At 48.1% G+C, this 20,338-nt stretch overlaps 1 protein-coding gene across 2 annotated transcripts in view; it reads left to right on the top strand.

Moving 5' to 3' along the window:
* SLC6A11 (solute carrier family 6 member 11) overlaps positions 1–20,338 on the top strand; it is a 115,407-nt gene that overhangs the window by 37,410 nt on the left and 57,659 nt on the right. For both annotated transcript variants that reach the window (XM_031470889.2, XM_031470888.2), the window contains exon 6: positions 15,618–15,752. In XM_031470889.2, coding sequence (XP_031326749.1) covers positions 15,618–15,752 — 135 coding nt within the window. The remainder of the gene's footprint in view (positions 1–15,617; positions 15,753–20,338) is intronic.

Raw genomic sequence — 20,338 nt, 5'->3', positions numbered from 1 at the left:
GACTTTTTGAAGGGAAAGCAAAAAGGAAGCAACTTACAGCAAAACAATGTATGTTTCAATATATAAATACTCGGGCACCACAAACATAACGGAGTGGACAGGTGCTGGACGGTGGGCAGTGACTGCATTCAGCTGTGAGACAGGAGAGCCAAGACTCTGTCAAATGTTGTCAGTACTTTCCCCGCATGGTTTACGTCTTGAATAAGAGCTAAGCACATATGTTATCATGGAATCACCGTGAATGCCATGGCTACAGACATGGACTGACTGAACGGGATTGCATTGGCTACTCAGACTCCAAGGGTGGCGTCGCCGTTAGTGACATGATTTTCGGAAATGATGAATAACATTTGCTAAAGTACTGAATAAAAGAGAGTCCAGTCCACCTTCAATTTATATGGTAATTGCATTTCTGGAAAATTCAGCTTATTTTAAAATGAGGTGAAGTACACTTTGAGGTTGTATGTGAAAGGGTCATACTCTAGGCTTCGTGACTATAAGCAACACACACACGAGTCTGGTGGCACATTTCATGAGAAACAGGGCAGTTTTGTTGTGTGGGGGGACTGTCCCCCCACCCCCGCAGGACTGCCAGCTTTCCTAGGCCTTGGTCATTAAATGCTGCACCTTAGTCCTTGTGGTGACCCGAAAATAGCCCTATGTGTCTTCAGGTCTCCCTTTAGAGGACAGTACTGCCTGTGTAGCAACTGCCAACTTATTAAATTATTTAACCTTCACAGCAGTCCTTTGAAGGAGCAGTTTTCATTCCCACTTTATGGATGTGCACACTGGGGCTTGGAGAAGTGCCATAACCCGTTCAAGGTCCCAGAGCGGGGACCAGAGCCCTCTCTGTTTTTCTGCCTCACCGTAGCACTTAATACTGCCTTAACATGCCATATGCCTTCAGATTATTTCAACAGGCCTTTATTAAACACCTACTGGATTATAGGCACCCCAGTAAGCCCTGGAGACAGGAGGCAAACATCTAAGATGTGGTCCCTGTGCACCATATATATGATGTACAGACAGGGTAGGGGTCACAACCCAGGAAAAGCATAGAAAGAAGTTCAGGCAGCCAGTGCACAGTCCTTGAGAGGGAGGGACAGGCTGGATCGGCAGGTGGGGTCAGCTTACGAAGGGCTTGTCAGTGAGCATAGTAAGAAGGTGAAAGCAGTGGAGAGCCACGAGGGATTAAAGCAGAGGGGTGGCCTGACAGGGCTTCCTTTATAGAAGGGCCACTGTGGTTGTGGCGTGTGGAATGCGTACACAGGAGCCCAGGCTGGATTCCACGTAGTGGTTGTTCAGTAGGAGGTGGTGGCAGCTTTGAAGAGAGAAGAGGACAGGTTTGAGAAATATGCAGGAGTGAGAATCAGGCCCCGGTGGCTGAATGCAGGGGGTGTAGGAGACAAAGAAGTCCAAGATGAGCCCAACCTCCTGGCTTGAGTGCCTGTGCTTGGTGGTGCTGTGGGGTAAGACGGGGTGATGTGGGGGGAGGGAGAGGTTTGGCTGCAGTTGGGGGAGAAGGTGTCTCTTTGGGGACCCATTATGTTTGCAGTGCCTCTGAGACTGCAGCTGGAGGTGTTTGGGCGGTGGACGGGATGTCTGGAGCTCAGGAGACAGGGATATGGCGTGGGGTCATCAGCATGTGTGTTAGGATTTCTTTACCTGGGGCCCATGGATGCTTCAAGGGACCCCTGAACCCCTTGGAGTTATATAAATTGATGGGCTCATGTGACTAAGTACCTATTTTTAGGGTGAGTCCATAGCTATCATCTTATTTTCAAAAGGGCCTGTGTCCCCCAAAAGATGAGAAGCCTCTGATATGCCCTGTTTCAACTGACCTAAGTCACACCATTATTTTGTATCCCAGAAGGTACTTAATGCTCCCAATTAAGGACATGCATCAGAAGCAGAAACACTTCTAGTTAATCTGCTTTACATTGCCTTCGCTTTCGTTATTCCTGTTGCTTTGAAGCTTCTTTATCTCCTCCGAAGGAATCGGCAGGTTCTTGTGTCTGCAGGTGTGTCGTTGAGGTGTGACAGCGATCAGCCTCGTCACTGCAGTAACAGCGCAGTGCAGCTTCATCTACTGGTGGTTATCTCCTTAGATCCTTAAAGTGCTTGGTTGTTTCTTTGCAAGGATATGTGGGGTCCTGATCATTTCTCTAATGACTTATATTTGCTTCACAGAATCAACTTTCAGTCCCTTGTCTGTGAAACACAGTGTAATCTTTTAAGAAGACATTCTAAACATCAAACAGCAATTGATTCAAGTTAATGTAAAATATTTTAACATACAAAGCCCGTAACTCAACAGAAGTGATAACAGGACCCACTCTGACCCAGGTCCCTGACGTTCAGAGAGTCTTAGCTACATTGGAGCTGCCACCTGCAGCAGGGGGATGGGGGTGGGCATCCTGATTTCAGAAATAATAAGGTAAATAGTATTAAAAGTGTGCATCTTAGAACTGATGGAATTCAATCTCTGGGAACAGGTGGGAGACTGAGGGAGAGAATTGAAGAAAATAACGGAGGGGTAAAGATAGGGGCTTGGGGAGCTGAGGGTTAGAGGAAACTGAGTTCTCAGGAAGTAGAGGAAGGCTGGGGCGGGGGTGCCTGGAGGAGGGCAGGCGAGGGGGCCCCCGCCGCCGGCCCTGGCTGATGCAGGTAGCATCAGTGCAGTGAGGGACTGCAGGGCCGTGGACCCCAACTGTGCAGCTCCCCTTCTGAAAGACTTTATTTGTGAAGAGGGGAAAACTGAGCTAACTCCAAGGTGACTCAGTGGGGTTGTCCTGTGAGTGACACCATCCAAGAAAGGGACAGAGGAGGAGGATCAGGTTGGGGGTGGGGGGAGTAATGGTTTTGATTTCGAGCACGGGGAGTTGTAGGTGGGAAAGCCAGGTGGATGTACCCATGGCGCGAGCCAGAGGGCAGGGCTGGCTCCTCACCCACCTGTGCACCCTCTGTGCCTCCCTCGGTATCTGGCATGTAACGGATGCTGGTCAACGTTGGCTGGCTGATTGGCCGATTAATTGATGGAAAGAATGTGTGAAGAAGTGAACCTGTAAAAGACTAAAAACAAAATCGTCAGGAAAGGAAGTGGGAAACCAGAAGCACCCAGTGAGGGAAAGGTTTTTAGCTGGGAACTGGGAGAAAGGCAAGGGCTACGAAGGTATTAGGTTTGACTTAACGGGGGGTCCTGGCATCGTCGGGGTGGGTTCCCGAGTGGAGAGGCGGGAGACACGGCCGCTCGCCATCACCTGAGGCAAGAACCGGAGGCAAGCATAGATTCTTCTTTCAAGAAAGGAAGTTGTTTTGGAAGAAACGTGTTGCACCTAGCACAGGTGATCTGGGAGGGATCCGTGTTGCTCAGGACACCTGAGGAAGGAACCAGGGGAGCCCCAAGTCACTGGCCTGTGGAATGAACAGGAGGGAATCGGCCTTAGAGAACAGGTGATGCTTGTAGGATCCAGGCAACATCTTGCTTTTTCTGGCTGCAGACACAGCCCCTGGGCATCAGCTCTCCTCTCCCCTCCATCACCAAGAGCGTGTTGAAGAGGAGAGGACCTGGGGTGGTGCTTCTCTTCCGACGGCCTCCCTGCATTGGTAAACCCCTGCCCAGAATTTAACGGTGTGCTTTCATGGTGCCCTGGGTCTCCATGGCAACACCAGCCTTCTAGTCCAAGAGAGATGGATGGGGTTTAAATCATTATTAGCCAAGGTACCAATGTGTTTTCCTGGCAGTAAATAATAGCTCCTAATGCCGGTGGAAGCTTGGCTGGGCACTGCATGGAATATTTATGTCGCTTGGGCTGGTCTGGGAATTTGTTTTCATTTTCGCGGTCTTCATGGTGGAGCTATATAAAAATCAATAGCATTGACTCTCTAGCTAATCTTAATTCACCATGAAATGGGCTTAAACACCAGACTCCACCAGCCAGTGGTTTTTTTGTTTGTTTTTGTTTTTGTTTTTTTTTTTAAGATATCCTGTGAACAAGGACTTGAATTGGGCTAAACCATGTTCATGAGTGTGATTGTTCTTTATGTCTCTTGTCTCCTCTGGGCCCAGCTTCCCTGCCACCAGCAGATCTCATTTCTTTCCTAGAGGTGAAGGTCCCAGCCTGAAGTGCCCCATGTGCTGACCCTCATGCTGTAAGAAATTTACTCACACAGTGCATGCTAGATCAGGACTCCTTGGAGCAACAGGACAGCCTGTGACCCATCAAAGCCCAGCTACAGGAGGCCCTCTCTGGCTACTCCACTGCCGCCTCAGCTGCCCCTGTGTGTCCCTGAGCTCCCATTGCTCATGCCCCCTGCATGGTCCGTCATTACGACTGCAGGTGTCTGGGGCTGGCTCATTCATCAGCAAGATCTCCAAAACCAGCGCAGGGCTTGGCACCCAGAGGGCTTCATACATGGCTGGTGAATTGAATTAAACAGAAAAGTCCTTTACTCTCAGATGGAGAGGCTCAAGCAAGAACAGAGAACTGTTTACCCCAAAAGCCTGTGGTAGACCAGGGATTATGTCCTGTTCTGTTCCATTCATTCTTGCTGGGGTCTGAATGTGCACATTCACCAACTGTTTACAGTCTACATAGGCCGCTGCAGGAAGCATTTTGAGCCCACAAAGATCAGGCCTTACCCTTCAGTAGGTCCCAGCCTAGAGGGAGAGGCAGGTGTAGAGAAGGTAGAATGAACAGAGGGAGCAAAGGGAGGAAGGAGAGCTGTCGACTAAGGGCCGGTGTGTCGAGCCGCTGTGCCTGGAGCCGCGTGGACATTGGCTCACTTGATTCTCACACTTGCTGCAAGAGGTGGGAACTGTTACCCATATTCCAGGGCTTTAAGAACCCACAGCTCAAAGGGGTTGAGTCAATCTCCCTCCATTTTATCCCCATTTTAATGAGAATATCAAGACCTAGAAAAACCACAACTTGCCAAAAATCAGTCACATGCATAGAAAGTGCCAGAGGCAGGGCTTTGAACTTGGTTTTTCTGGAGTTAAGGCCAATCGCGTGTCTGCGTGCTCAGTAGGCTGTGGAAGGAGCACGTCATCCTGCCTGGATGGCCTGGTGTTAAGTCCTGGAAGATGTAGTAACTGAAGTGGTCTTGAAAGTTGGCGAGATTTTGGTACATAGAAAAGAGGGAAAGGACCTTCCTGGTGAAGGGAATGACAGAAGCAAAGGCTTGCCCAAGGGAAAGTGCAGGATTTGTTCAGGGAACTCGGGGAGATGTGGTGGGAGATGAAGCTGGGCGGACTGTGGGGGACCTTGAATTCCCCATGGGGCTGGTTGAGTGTAGGCTTTGGAGTTGGGTGGATCTGAGCTTGAATCCTGCCTTTTTCTAGCTGGGCCACTGTGGGCCAAATACTTGATTTCTGGGTGCCTCAGTTTCCACCTCTGTGAAATGGGAATGGCGATACTAGTTTCTGTCTTTTAGAATTGGACAACATAGGGATAAAACATGTAGAGCCAACAGTAAGTATTAGTCTCATCAATGTATCATCACTCGCTATCTCCTGATCTTCCGTTCCTCCTGAACTGAGCACCTCTTAAGCCCTCTGCTTTCACCCAGGATAGCCCCAACTAGTAAAGCATAACACCATGGGCTCTCAGAGTTGGGCCAGGCCGTGGGTGTGGATGATCTTTTGGTCCCAGTCATCAGCAAAAAGGAAGAATAACACCATCCCCTGGGCTCCTAAGATGCTGGGATTCTTGCCCACTGTGCCCCAACCCTGAAGGTTAGGTTAAATGCTGATCTAATCCTTCCCTCCTGACCTACCAGGGCTCGGAGTGGCATTTTGGGTCAGTATTTAAGAAGTTTCAGCCACTTTCTCTCCATAAGTTGCACCCAAGCCCCCAGCAACCATGTACCACTCCGTGGGGTGCCCCTGAGCTCCTTCCTCACTGGGCTCCTGGAGGCCCATGAAGGCTGGTGATGCTCACTGTTCTCGCTTCTCCAAAAAAGTCTGGCTCCCCCTTTACGGGGTAAGCTTTATCCCTGACATAAACATGTCTGTAATGACACTACTGGAACCCATCCTTCCCTTCGATTCAGTTTTTGAGTCCCTTTTATTCTTTTAAATTGGAATTTGGTCTTAATTGGTCCATCCTTGTCTTCCATTCCATCTAAGAACCCTTTGCACCCCAACCCCTTAGCTGGCACGGCTTCTGGCTGGAGTTGGGTCTCCAGAGGATTCTTGTCCATAGTGGCCACTTTGGCTCATCCCTACTGCCCTCCATCCTTCATCCCAGAGTCTGGCTGCTGCCGGTCCTCAGGATGGCAGTGCACACTTCCCTCTGTCCTTAATCTCTGGGCCCTGTTCACCCAGATTTTCCAGCCAGTGAATTACCACCTCTTTCCACCAGCCTTCTGCTGCCACCACACCAGCAGTCACCCCCGTTGTCAGTGAGAGGACTTTCAGTAGACACTCCTCTGTCCCCCGTTGCCTCTCTGTTTGCATTCCTGAACCCCTAGATGTGTTGTTCTCTGCCAGCCAAGGCCACTTACTCACTGGGCTGGAGGGCACTGCCTATTGACCCAGCGATGCCAGCAAAGGCAATCCCAGCCCTTCCAGTCGTTGAGCAGTCAGTGTCTGCGTGTCGTCTGCTCTGGGTGGTGATCTCCAATCTTCACATCAACCTTTGAAACAGGTGTTATCCTCATTTCACACTGGGGAAGACAGAGGCTCAGGAAGGCCTCAGGGACCTAACCCAGGCACGCATCCTTGTACCTGGTGCTGGGGTCCACACTATCAGGGTGTTTTAAATTGTAACAGAGGTGGTTGGAGCTGTGGCTTACCAAGAAATGGTGGACTCTCTGGCAGGTCTGCTCTAACTGCCCCTTTGATTTTATGGACTGGACCTTTCTGCAGACTTTCTGACTCTGTTTATTCCCATCCCTGGTTGACCCTAGGTGTAGGGTGGTCACTTTCAAGAGATCACCCTCAGGTTCCTCAGTTGTCCTCAGCATCATCTCCTCATTCTGAATAGAAAGGAACAATGTGGGTCATCTGGGCTGGTGCGTTCATTTAAGGAAATATGATGGAGACTGAAAGTGGGAGCAGACCCTACCCAGGATCACAGAGGTGGTCAGTGGTTAGATGTTTAGATTACATGTTTGACTCCTGGTGACAAAGACCTCAGAGAGAAATAGCAGAAACAAGATGGTTCATTTCTCTGTCCTGTAACAGTCCAAGTGCGGGCTGCCTGCTTTCAGGGACCCAGACTCCTTCTCTTTTGTTGCCTTGCCTTCTCTTGGATGTCACCCTTATTTTTGTGTTCTCAGATGGCTCACTACCTGGTCTTCATTCCCACCTGTGGGAAGGGCAAGAAGGAAAGGATGGGACACAACCCTTCTCTTTAAGAGCACAACCTGCAAGTTGTTCATGGCAACCTTTGTTCATGTCTGATTGGCCAGAACATAGTCACATGGCCATACCTAGCTGCAAGAGAGGCTGGGAAGTGTCCTTGTTCTAGGTAGCCATGGATCCGGTCAAAACGTAGGGGTTTTGTTACTGCGGAAGAAGGAAGAGTGGATCTTTGGTAGGAGGCAGCTCATGGTAAATACTGCTGTGATAGAATGGGGCTAGTGTTGGTCATCCCACCCTCTTTGCTGTTTCCCAGCTCTAATCCTGTCCCTGATTTCCTCCTCAGCCCAGCTCAGGAAGGATGCCATGAAACATGGATCCCCAGGCAGGCCAGTGTTTTGGTATATTCTTTTTGGCTCTGCACATGACAAACTATTATCGTTACACACACACACACACACACACACACACACACACACACACACACAAAACAACACTTTAACTTCTCATGGAAATGTTGCTGCATTGCTAACGTACTGTTATCTCCTTGAGTAGTGAATAGCTTCACTATTTCCTTATGAAAACATGATTCTCTCCACCTATTTAGAGTTTTGTTTCTTAAAGCAGACAGAATGTTTTTTCTACGCTCACTATTTCTGTTAGAATAGTCTAAGAACATCGTTCAAAATGGTGAAGAGGCCAGATATGTCCGTGGTGACCCCCTCCTTCAGATTCTCATTCTCCTGGCATCTTGTTCCTGGAGATCAGCAACATCTTAGTGGAAGTTACGCCAGACTGTTTGGTGCCTGCTATCATGTTCTTTCCTGGGGATTCAGGTTGTGCTCTCTCAGAATCCAAAGCTGAGAAGAGTCTGTTGGCATTCAAAACAATGATTCTCTAAGGATTGGATGTTCAGTACCATGCTTTCCAACCATATGGCTTGGGCAGATGTACCCCAGACACAGAGGCAAACATGGCTAGAAGGAAAGTGGGGGACAGCTGGGATAACGCAGCATCTCCTAGCCTGGGGTAGTGGGTGATGATGAGTTGCTGCCCTAAGCCAGGCAAGCTGGGCCCCTGAGGTTAAGGACAGACAGAGGACTAAACAGGAGTCGAAAACAGAAAGGTATTGTCTGGCCAGGTTTGCAGCAGAGATCGCAGCCTGTGTGGTGGAGAGAGCCGACTTCTGATCACTTACATCTCTGTGACCTGGAACAAGCCACTTCTCTCTCAATCCTCAGTTTTTCCTTTGTCTGCAAAGTGATATGAAGGTCAGTTAGTGACACTGTATGACGCATCTCAGGCACCTAGTAGGTGATCAGTTGTGGGCAATGTCTTCCAGTGCTTCAGGTAGCTGGCCCACAGAAGGTTCAGGCCAAGTCAGGGTCAGGACCCTGGATAGCTCCAGGGAGTCCTGGTCCTTTGAAAAGGGTTGTGGTTGATGATGGACTGTTCTAGAAAACACTGCCGTTGTGGGATGGACCTCAGCAATCATCCTTCTTGTCTTTCTCACAGATATGGGAAGTGTTATTTTCCCTGGTGGTCCACAGGATAAGTTTAGAGATACACGAACCCAGACTGAAGAAAATCCAGTCACATAATGAGACAGCGCGCCCTTTTCATGTGTCTTAAGGCAAAAATGCAGTAAGCTGGCTTATCTCTTAGCACCTTTCTGACACTTGATGATCTTGCTTTTGAGCAGAGAACACGGCTCAGGTTCAGAGCCTTTGGCTAGAATTTAATCACATTTTATCTTCATTGCATTTATTTTTGCGTTTATTTTCTATTTGTGGTAAGAGATAATGGTTTTCAGTTTATGGTGGCAAGTCACAATTTTCTTATTATGTATATTTATTTAATGTAAGAGAGCATATTGATATATAGAAGATATTAAGTAAATAATACAAAAGTAATACATGTATATGGTAAAAAAGGGGAGGATGGTAAGAGTGATTGCACTTAGCATTAGTTTACCCCTGCCTCTTTGTAGATGGTAAAATATCTGCTCAGAGAGAATATGGAACTTGCCCAAACTGCCCAGCACATTGGACCTTGTGACCCTGAGGTCTTGGGTCCTTGTCCCTACACCACCAGCTAGCCCCATGCCTTTTGAACAATGCTCAGCTTACAGCTAACCTCATTATCCTAGAAGATTTAGGGAGGAGCAGCCCTCTGCAATTTTCATGGCTTTCTCAATGATCAGACAGTCCCTCTGCTATGAAATAAATAGCTGTATCCTGGAAATAGGGGGAAAAGACCCACAATTCTAGTATTGGAATGCAAATGAGCAATTAGAGTCAATTAAAACAGGATACAGTATAATTACCACCAATTGTGCTAACCTTTATATTCAGAAGGACTTGACCTGCTAAAAGGAAATTAAACAATAGTGTAAAAAAAAAATCTCTTTTTTTAACCAAAGGGTGTGCTTTGGGCAAGAGTCTCCGTTTAGAGGCCTGAAAGGTCTGACAGATGAGACCCTCCTTCCTCCACGCCCACCTCTCTGGGTCCAAGCCACTACTGGCAGTGGCCAGGAACAGCCAGGCTTGCTGGTACATTGGCAATGACCGCATTGTGCCCATAACCAGACCCTGCATAATTTAGCATACTGCCTGAACCCTTGGCTCTTCCAGGCAAATCCTAGGGCCTCAGTCATCCTGAAAGTGAACTTTGTACCTAAACTTCCTTGCCCTCCTTCATTGGACTGGTCTGTCTTTTAAAGGCAGATCTCTTGTGGTTTCCCTATTTCTGAACACTCCTTAAAATCCAATGCAATTTTCTGAACCCCATTTTCTGTGGATCCAGCATTTCAAATGGACAAAATACAAATGCTATTCTGAAGACTGGCATTCTGACCTCGGGGCCCAGATATCAGCCTACTGACTGGTTTCTCTAACATATTTATTGAGCACATTTTGCGTGTCATATGCCAGCCTGGGCACCGTGGATCCAGCAGGGGAAGTAAAAGACACAACTCCCTTTCCTTGTGGAACTTACTTGTTAGAAATCTCAAGCTTACAAGGCAATAAAACAGCTGACAGAGAACCGCTATAGTGCTGGGAGGGTGCTGGGGGACTGGGGGCTAGATGTGGGGTGGGGGTCCAGGAGGACGTGCCAGACGACATGGTTTATAGGGGAAGAGGGCGACTCCTGAGGCAAGACTGAGATGCTTCAAACCCACCAATGGGGGCCTCTGCTGCCTGATGCGGCAGATGGGACTGTGGCATTGCAGCTGGAAGGCAGGACCCCTGCCTTTGAGGAATCCTCAGCCTTGTGGGGATTCAGGCATACCCAGGGCTAACACTGTGGGTGGCCCGGGGAGCCAGGATGGACTTTATGGACAAAGAGAGGCATGAAAAGGCAGGGAGGCCCGGAGGAGGCCTGGCACGCTCCCCAGCAGCGAGGAACCTGGCACAGCGGAGAGCAGAGTGCTTGGGGGAGGGGAGGAGGCCGGTCAAGTCGCACAGCAAGTCGGGGCAGCGCCAGGGTTGGAGCACAGGGTCGTCTGACTCAGAGCCCAGCCCTTTGCTCTATATCCCACAAGCTTGAGCGTGAGACTGGAAGGGAGACTCAGGGGCAGGAAGACACAGGCCAGACTCGGAGTGTTAACACTTGGGCCACCGTGTGGGTTTGTCACATGACTGAGAAGAAAGGTGACGGGGGGGCCCTGGGGATGAGGATGAAGGGGTGAGGTGTAGTTTCCAAATACAGTTGGAGATCAGGTTGGCAGGACTTGCTGCTGCTGCTGGGACATGGAGGAAGCTGAGGCCAGCGGCAAGGCAGACCCTGGCTTGAGCACCTGGAGGACAGCCTGGAGGTGCCTCCGTGTCCCAGTGGACCAGATTCTGTGCTCATTTCCTCATTCTTGGCTGGTTCTGTACCTTCCTTGCCTGACTGAGCCTCTCCCGTTCCTACTGGAGATCAAGCTCCAGCCTCGCCATCACAGCCCACAGAAGGCTTCATCCCTTTACAGAGACCCTCCAGCCTGTCTCTGTAGCGTCCTTTTCTGGCTGCACGCTGCGCCAGTGGGTTCACAACCCCAGGCACCCCACTCACATGCACACATTCAGCAGTTCTTTCCGTGAGCACAGGACCTGGTCTTACCATTGTCAGGGCCAGGACTGAGACCCTGCAGCAGACTGCAAGTGCATAAGTGAAAAATGGACCAGACCAAGGGAAACAGATAGTGGGTTTCTCCCCAGTTGATGATGGCACTGTGTGGAGTCCTGTGCAGAGCGTCCTAAGGTCACATCCAGGCTTAGGTGTATTGTGATCAACTAGTGATGTCTGGCAGGAGCACAGGAAGGGCGTGGCTGCGTGCATGCCTTTTCTGTGCAAGCTCTTGATGATGAGTTCTGTTTGTTTGGACCGTCTGCAGCTGTTCTCGGGAAAAATCAAAGGTGATGTTCACATGTCCGGGATAGAGACCGATTAGAAGGGCCTTTTAGAAGAGCTGGGCCAGCGCTGCGTTTCAGCTTTCACACTGCTCTCCACTTGTGTGCATTACATAATGATGCCCCTAAGCCACCTTTTGTACCCTGACTCGAGGCTCTCAAACGTCGGCTTATAAAGGAATTTTTCTGGCTAATGCCTGCCAGCCAGTGGTTTCATTTTGGCAGCCTGACTTCGTTGTCTGTGCTGTGGTCTCTGGGCAGTTCACCTGAATATTTTCTTTCCCGTGTAGTTTTATTAAATGAGTGTAAAAAGGAGAGTGTGGGTGCCTGTGGAGGGAGTAGAGTTTTCCTAAAAATAATATAGAGGCAGAGCATCTACTTAGAACTCTGAACAATGGAATTGCTTCAAAATAATCATCAGCCATTTAATAAATCATGTCACTGTGCTGACCGAGGAGCAATCTACTCTACATGTTGCATTTGGCCAGGCTATAAATGCCCCTTAATGACATGCCAGTGGCCCAGTCCACTCCATGCAGAGCACAACCAACAAATGTAGTCACATCGGGATGATCCCACAGATGAAGGACATATTTCTGTGATTTTCATTTGTTCTTGTGTTTTACATGATAATGTTCTTTTTCCTAAATTTTGTGAGCATTGGGGGTTAAGCTCCAGAAATGTCATGAATCAGGTCTTGGGCATTCTGGATAATTAATCTTCTGCCATACAACAGAGAACAGTAGAAATTATACAATGAAAGCAGTAGATTTTAGCCTCCCCAGCTTTATAGACATAAGCTGGTTGACTAGGGAGTGGGGTCATTTTGAAGGAAGAAAATCAAGAACTTATGAAATGCTGCAGACGTATGACAGTTTTGTAAGCTAAGAGAGTGGAGATTTTACAGCACTCTTAGGTCTCTGGACAGGAACCATCAACCCTTGCTGCTTCCTGGTCCCTAATTTGCTGTTGTTGTTATTATTATTATTATTAATTGCTAGCTTCTCATTATTTATTTGACTTGCCTTCACCTTCTCTGGATTACATTATATATGACAGCAAGAAATTGTTTGGGGTAGGGTGTAGCTCAGTGGTAGAGTGCGTGCTTAGCATGCGCAAGGTCCTAGGTTCGATCCCCAGTACCTCCATTAAATAAATAAATAAATAAATAAATAAATAAATAAATAAATAAATAAACAAACAAACAAACAAACAAACAAACAAACAAACAAACAAACAAACAAACAATAAACCTAATTGCCTCCCCCCTCAAAAAACAATCACCAGAACATTTGAGAGGCCAGTTGGTTCAAATGAATATATAGAGCTGTAATTTAACAAAATTAAACCCTGTTTCTTAAAAAAGGGATTGTTTATATTGATGACATGACGTGTAGATTGAGCCGAGGGTTGATTTGGGAACAGGGCTACCGAAGCTGGTGGCTTGGAGCTGTGAGAAGACTGAGGGTGGCCTCATCGTTGTCACCACGGGTTAGGGCCTGCATGAGATTTCCCAGCCTCCCAGGTTGTGTGGGCAGGACCCGTTGACACCACACCCTGATGTTTCTCATTTCCAGCTTTTTGAGGACTGAGTTTAAATCGCTGCTTTGTTGCTTACCAACCAAATGACCTGCCTTCTCTGAGAGTCATCTCTAAGATGGGGAAAACAGCACTGAGTTTGCTTGGCTGTCGTGAGAGTCATGTACACAGCCTGATAGTCGATTGTGTGAGTTTGAAGTCAGCCGGGCCTCCTTGTAAATCTCGCATCTGCCGTTCCTTAGCTGGGCCACCCTAGATGCGTTAGCAGTGGCCCCTCTGAGCTTCCTCATGTCTAGAAAGAGGATAATCATGATTATCCAAAGAATGAATGCCTGGTATGTGGAAGTGGTGAATAAACGTAGCCATTTCTATCGTTGTGTGTAACGTGCTTGGCATGTCCTAGGATTTGTTCCTTCTTCCTTCCACCTCTGTGTCCCAAGTCCTCAACTCCAATTCGTCCTTTATGGGCCAACACCTGGAGCACCTCCTTGGAGGAGCCCTCCCTGACTGCCCCTGAGGTTAGCCGCTCCCTTCTCTGTGCTCCACCATCCTTTGTGCTCCCCAATTACAACTGGGTATTATTCATCTGCCTACATTATCTTCCTACATTGCTGGCGAAAGAAACCCTGCATCGAGAGGGGTGAGAGGCTCCAGCAGTGAAGGAGGGGTTAAGGTGGTAGGTCTTAGAGCGCAGGTTCTTTACCCAAGGAGTCTGAGCCTCTGAACCATCCAAAAGCTGGTACTCACATCTGTTCTTTGCACACTTGTTGGAGGAGGGGGAGAGGGGAGGGTCTGTAGCTGTCGGCAGATGCTCAGAGGTGTCCATGGTCCCAGACATTAGCAAGTTGCTGCTCTGAATGGATGGAATAGGCCGTTCCCACTGGGAGGAAGGAGCTGAGTGATGAGAAGAGAGAATGTGACCAGGGAGGAAAAAGGAGACCAGGAGGGGACGCTGAGTCCTGAGAGGACCTCAGGGAGGGGCACGACCCCCAGAACAGGAGCTCCTGTGGTCTGTCTGATGTTGCTGTTTCCTTCCAAGAGGCTCTTGTGCAAGGAAACTTACGGAAGACGGTGTTTCTTTCACTGCCTTGATTCTTACACAGAATCCACGGGCTGAAAGGGCCTCTCGGGTTCATCGGGTCCAGTTGCCTGCTTCCAAGCAGACCAGGCTGGAATGATCCCAGGAAAACACCAGGCCTTTTCCACTCTAAACAGCTCCCCTCCCGTTCCCTTCTCGGTTTTATCTGATCCTTTCCTATCCTGTCCTGTCTTTGGCTGTGAAAACTTGATTTTCATTTAGAGCAGTGATTTTCAAAAATGTGCATCTTTTACCACATGATCCAGCAATCCCACTCCTGGGCATTTATCTGAAGGAAATTCTAATTCAAAAAGATATTATACCCCAATGTTCATAGCACCACTATTTGACAGATAACTGGATAAAGAAGCTATGGTCTGTTTATACCATGGAATACTACTCAGCCATAAAAAAGAATAAAATAATGCCATTTACAACAACATGGATGGATCTGGAGATTGTCATTCTAAGTGAAGTATGCCAGAAAGAGAGAAAAATACCATATACCTCACAAATGGAATCTAAAAAAAGAAAAAGAAAAGAAGACATTAATGAACTCATCTACAAAATAGAAACAGACTCACAGGCATAGTAAATAATATTGTGGTTATTGGGGAGGAAGAGGGTGGGAAGGGATAAATTTGGGAGTTCAAGATTTGCAATTATTAACTACTATATATAAAATAGATTTTAAAAATTTTCTTCTGTGTAGCAAGGCAACTGTATTCAATATGTTATAATAACCTTTAATGAAAAATAATATGAAAATGAATATATGTATGTATATGTATGACTGAAATATTATGCTATACACCAGAAATTGACACATTGTGACTGAGTACTTCAATAAAAAATTTTTTTAATTATTTTTTTAAATGTGTGTCTTGACCCATTGGTGAATTGTGACATGAATTTAAAGGGGCATGACCAGGTTTTTAAAAACTGAACCAATATGACAGAAAATATTGGAGTGCATCACACATGTAAGATGAGCAAGATTTTGTGAAACTCCCTCTTTCAGCTTTATGTGTTTGTGGGGTTGTGATAGCATATGTATTTCTTTCTTTCTTTGTGGCAAAAAATGAATGGAACGCGCCGATCTAGCACCATCGTAGGCACTCCATAGATGCTCATGGGAAGACCAGCCTTGAGAGGGTGGGGGCGAGAGAACGGGCCGTGTTAGGGGCTCACTTCTCACCACTGCACTGGGTGGCCCTTTGCTGCTGGCAAGACCGTAGGGGCTTGCCCTGGGGCCCACTGCTATCCCTGTCTTGATTCTTTCCTGTCCTCTCCTGGGCAGGTGGTGTATGTCACCGCGACCTTCCCCTACATCATGCTCCTGATCCTCCTGATCCGAGGGGTCACGTTGCCCGGGGCCTCTGAAGGCGTCAAGTTCTACCTGTACCCCGACCTCTCCCGGCTCTCCGACCCACAGGTAAGAGTTCCTGGCTTCCTGTGCAGTGGCCGCCACCTCTGGGAAGCCTTCTCCATGGAGGCTCAATGGCCCATTGAGTAGTTGGAAGTCTGCAGCCCCCTTCTCAGAATAATACTTTTCAATGCGTAAGTTACAGACACGGGGAATCGAATATATTGAAATACAATCACCAAAACTTTAAAAAAGACATTGGTGATGTGGTAGTGTATGTGCTTCTTTATCGTGACATTAAATAGCAAGATCCAGCATAAGGTGAATGATTTCCACGACTTCAAAGCAGTAATGAGCATAAATGGTATTTGGAGGGGTCTATACCATGACGGAAAATACCTGGGATTTCTGCTGCTAACGGTATTGTGGTTTGTTGCCTGCATTCATTACTGAAGGAAATGACTTCAGTTAGAGGTCAGTAAAAATAAAAACATACGTTTTTCCCCACCTGAGAACACAAATCTCTGCAGCTGAACATCTCTGAGGGAAACTGGGTCTTTGCTGGTGGTTGTTTTTTGTGGGGGTGGCTCACAGAAAGAAAATAATCCGTGACCTGTCAGTTGTCTTTGGAAAGGCGTCAGCTATTCTGAATCATGGGTTGTAACTGTTTATCTGAAGCCTCTCTAGGTGGGGAGGGGCGGTGTGCCTGGGGGTGTCTTAGATAAGAGATGGAAACAGCATCTTTTGGGCCCTGGGCTCCCAGCCTCCAGGCTAACCCAAATTCCTCCTCCCAAAATCCCAGTTCCCAGAGTATAATCCAGACCAATTAAAATAAACTCTCTGGAGGAGGTAGGTCCCAGGTATTGGTATCCTTTAAAGCCCACCCCACCCCACAGCCAGCAATTCCAACGTGTGAAATGACATATTCACCAGATATTTGAGTGGGTGAGGAGGCACCTGTTTTTCTGTGAAAACAAAGATAGATCGTGCAGTAGAATGTGGAATCTGCATTCAGTATAGATCCTGAGGCTTGCGAGAAATTTCCGGTCTGCTGTCTATGGCTTGCAGCCACCCCCTGTTAGGAGAACTTGGATGGAAATGTTTGCAGAGCACTGGTTCACACAGCTCAGGTATAGCTCATTACAGTGAATTCAAGTGGATGGTGGTGTGGGACTGTGTGCTCATTTCTGTCTCAGTTGGCCATGCCGTGAGGGCCCTGAGGCTCAGGCCCCACCAGGCACCTGACAGCGGCCGCCTATGTTGCAGGCAGAATCCCTAGGAAGAAGGAAATTAGCTCCTGACGGTTGGCCTTACCAGCTCCAACCTCTGATGGCAAAGACTCAGTTGAAGAAGCAGTTTTGGAAAACGCATTTCCAAAATCACTGGTCTGTGCATTTTTGTGAGGTCTGCGAATGCTGCCTTGATCCTGGGTGGACGTCCTGTTCTCTCCTCTGCTCAGTGGGCTCCCTTCTGCTGGTCCTCAGAGTCAGTCAGTCCCGAGCATCTCCCCGGGTTTCCAAACCTGTCTGGTCATCAGAACACCTTGGCATGTGTTGAAATGTATCGTCAAGGGGCTGAGATGGCACCTGGGAATTTGTATTATTAAGAAACTTCAGAGGCCATTCTGATGATCAGAATAGTTTGTGGAAATCCCGTCAACACATACAACCTTGGAGTTTGCACGCATACACACATGCACACAGGGACACACACCCACACCCACATGCAGAACAAAAGTGAGGCCGGGCGGTTCTCCGTTTAGACCATCTGCCCTAGTCATCCCGGTTTCTTACCAGCTCCATCGTTTTAGGTGTTGGTTCCTAGGCCAGCACTCATCTGCAACGCTGTTCTGTGAACTGGCCCCTCAGAGCAGTGGAAGCACACAGGGCTGGGAGTCAGGACATGGGTTCTTCCTCTGGTTCTGCCACTGATCCTGAGTGACCTTGGACAAGTTCCTTCCCTCTTTCTCCTTCTGGGCCTCTGCTTCCCTTAATGACATGAAAGGGTGAATTCAATCAGTGGTTTTCAAAGTAGATTTGGAGACCCCTGAGTTTTCCATGAGCCTGGGTCAGCAAGCTATGACTGCAGGCCAGCTTCAGCCCTCTGCCCATTTTTATAAATAAGGTCTTATTGGAACACAGCTACAGTATGATTAATTTTTAACTTATTGTCTGTGGCTGTTCAAAGGCATAGCTCAAAGGCAGAAATGAGTAGTTGAGGCAGAAACCATATTGACCCCCCTGATTCAGGGGTCCCAAGACCTGCCCCCCGTCACCACCCCACATTCAGTGACTTATTAGAAAGGTTTGCGAGATGCAGACGCAGTTATGCTCTTGGGTAAGATTCATTTCCAATATCAGTGAGAGAAAGACACACGAGGCAGCATCTGGAGGAATCCGCACGCAGGCTTACGGGGTTCTCCCCCCAGCCAGGAGGGGCTGCGCAGGCCCTGCTCCTTGAAATGCTGAAATGCGGCAGCACTGAAATGCGGCAGCACTCCTGCCCAGAGGAACCTGCTCCAGACTCCTAGTCCAGGTTTCTAGTGGGAGTGTTTTATGGAGTGTATGGGTACTTTCTGTCTGCGTGATCGATCGCAGTCCTCAGCATTCCAGGCCCTCAGCAGTAAAGCAGGCATTCACCGTAAATTGCATTGCTTGTACAAACAGCCCAGGCAGCCTGCTCCAGCAGAATTGAGTGTCCCAGGCATATAAAACAACCGTATCGCTTAGTGCCACGGGGGACATCTTAGCAGAGTTCCCAGACACCAGTGCAAGCAGGACCCCCTGGAGAGTAGCATCGGGCCTGCGACGGTAACTCTCTCCTGCACACCTGCAAAACATGAAATACTTACTATCTAGTCTTTTCTAGAGGAAGTTTACTGATCCCTGAGCTGGAGAACCCTCAGACACCTGTGAGGGGAAGGTCAATGGACTTTGACCCCCACCTGAGCCCCCACTGCATCCATGTTGCTCTCTGCCTTAGCTGCCACCAGCCTCATTCTGACCACTACCATCTCCCACTTGACAACTCCAGCAGTTCTCCTAATTACTCTTCCACAAATGTCTCTTGACCCCTCTAGTCTACTCAGCCAGCAACAGAATGATCTTTTGGAAATATAGATCTGATAGGCACCTCTGTTTTTAAATCCCTTCTGGGGTTCCCTGTGGTCTTTGGAATAAGATCCAAATGGTGGGGCCTCTAAGATCCTCCATGAGCTGCCTCCTTGCTACACTCCCCCATTATTCTCTTCCTCTATCCTTCCAGACATTAGAATTTTAGACATTGGCGTCATTTCTGCCTCAGGACCTTTGCACATGCTGTTTCTCTGCTGGGAACTCTCTTTCCTTCTCAGACCCTTCTTCCCCACCTTGCCTGAATAACATCTGTTCACCCTTTAGGGTTCAGTTTAAACGTTATTTGGTCAGGCAAGTTTGTCCCAACTGTCAACCATGTACCCCTGGACTTATTTTCCAAAGTACTTATTCTTTTTGTAGTGAAATAATCATATAATCGTCTACACACACACACACACACACACACACACACATATACACACATACATACATATATATATATATTTCCTATATAATTTATTTCTTGTCCATTTATTTATTTGCAGCATATACTCACTGAGTGCCCATGCTGTATCGGAGATTATTATATTCTGGTTGGGGAAGAAGGCAGTAAACAAAACTAACAAGTAAAAGATGCAGTCCCTCAGGTGGCAAGAACCACGGAGACAAAGTGTGGTTATGGAGAGAGAGTGCTGGGGGGAAAGGGCTGTGATTTTCAGTGAGTGGCCAGGGACGGGCTCGCTAGGATGGCAGCGTGGAAGCAGGGTCTTGCCCACCACTGTGTCCCTAGTCCCTGGCTAGCTCAGTGCCTGGTACATAATAGCTCAATAAATGTTTGCTGAACGAATGTAAGAGCCAGAGCTATTTTGGTTTCTAAAGAAAAGATTTTGTTGCTTTAGCGAGAAGTCTAAAAAACCCCAGCTTGCCGGATCTGTGAGCTGTCATGCTTCTTGTCTCTGTCAGTGGTGGCCAGGAAATGGATGTGTTTGTGCGTGTGTGTATCTCCACCAAAAAGCAACAGTTATTGCTGACTGTTTGGGGCAGAGATAAGGACAGTGACCCCAAAGGGAAAGGAGAACAAACCTCCACATAGCTTGTGTTTTTGGAAGCTGGGGTGTGTTGCAGGAAGGGCCCAGCATGGCTGGAGAGGGAGGTGGGAGCAGCCCTGTACCTGCTCTCAATCTGCTCTGGGGGCTGAAAGGCAGGTAGTGAGGGGTGTACAGGCATGTTGAGTCCACATAAGGGTTTTGACGACTCCACAAACTTTGGAGGCTTGTGCATCATGCAAAGCTTGTCTCTGTGTGCCAAGGGAAGGCAGCCTGTAAGCAGGTCAGTAGAATCACAGTGCCCCAGCTAGGACATCTACTCAACAGATAGAGAGATCCTGGTCAGAGAGGCCAAGCTACACAGCAGCTTAGCAACCCAGTGAGGACTGTAGAGCCCAGGGCTCCAGGTTCTGGGCAGGACCACTCCTAAATGAATGGAGATGAGGTCTTAAGAAGAAAACAGATCCACACCACCTAGTTACCACTGTTCTCATTTGTACATATTCCAGACCATGATGAAGTAGAGAGCTCTGGT

This window comes from Camelus dromedarius, chromosome 17, assembly GCF_036321535.1.
Source record: "Camelus dromedarius isolate mCamDro1 chromosome 17, mCamDro1.pat, whole genome shotgun sequence".
NCBI classification, from domain to species: domain Eukaryota; kingdom Metazoa; phylum Chordata; class Mammalia; order Artiodactyla; family Camelidae; genus Camelus; species Camelus dromedarius.
The sequence above is the reverse complement of the archived record's forward strand: the minus strand, read 5'-3'. Positions and strand labels throughout refer to the sequence as shown.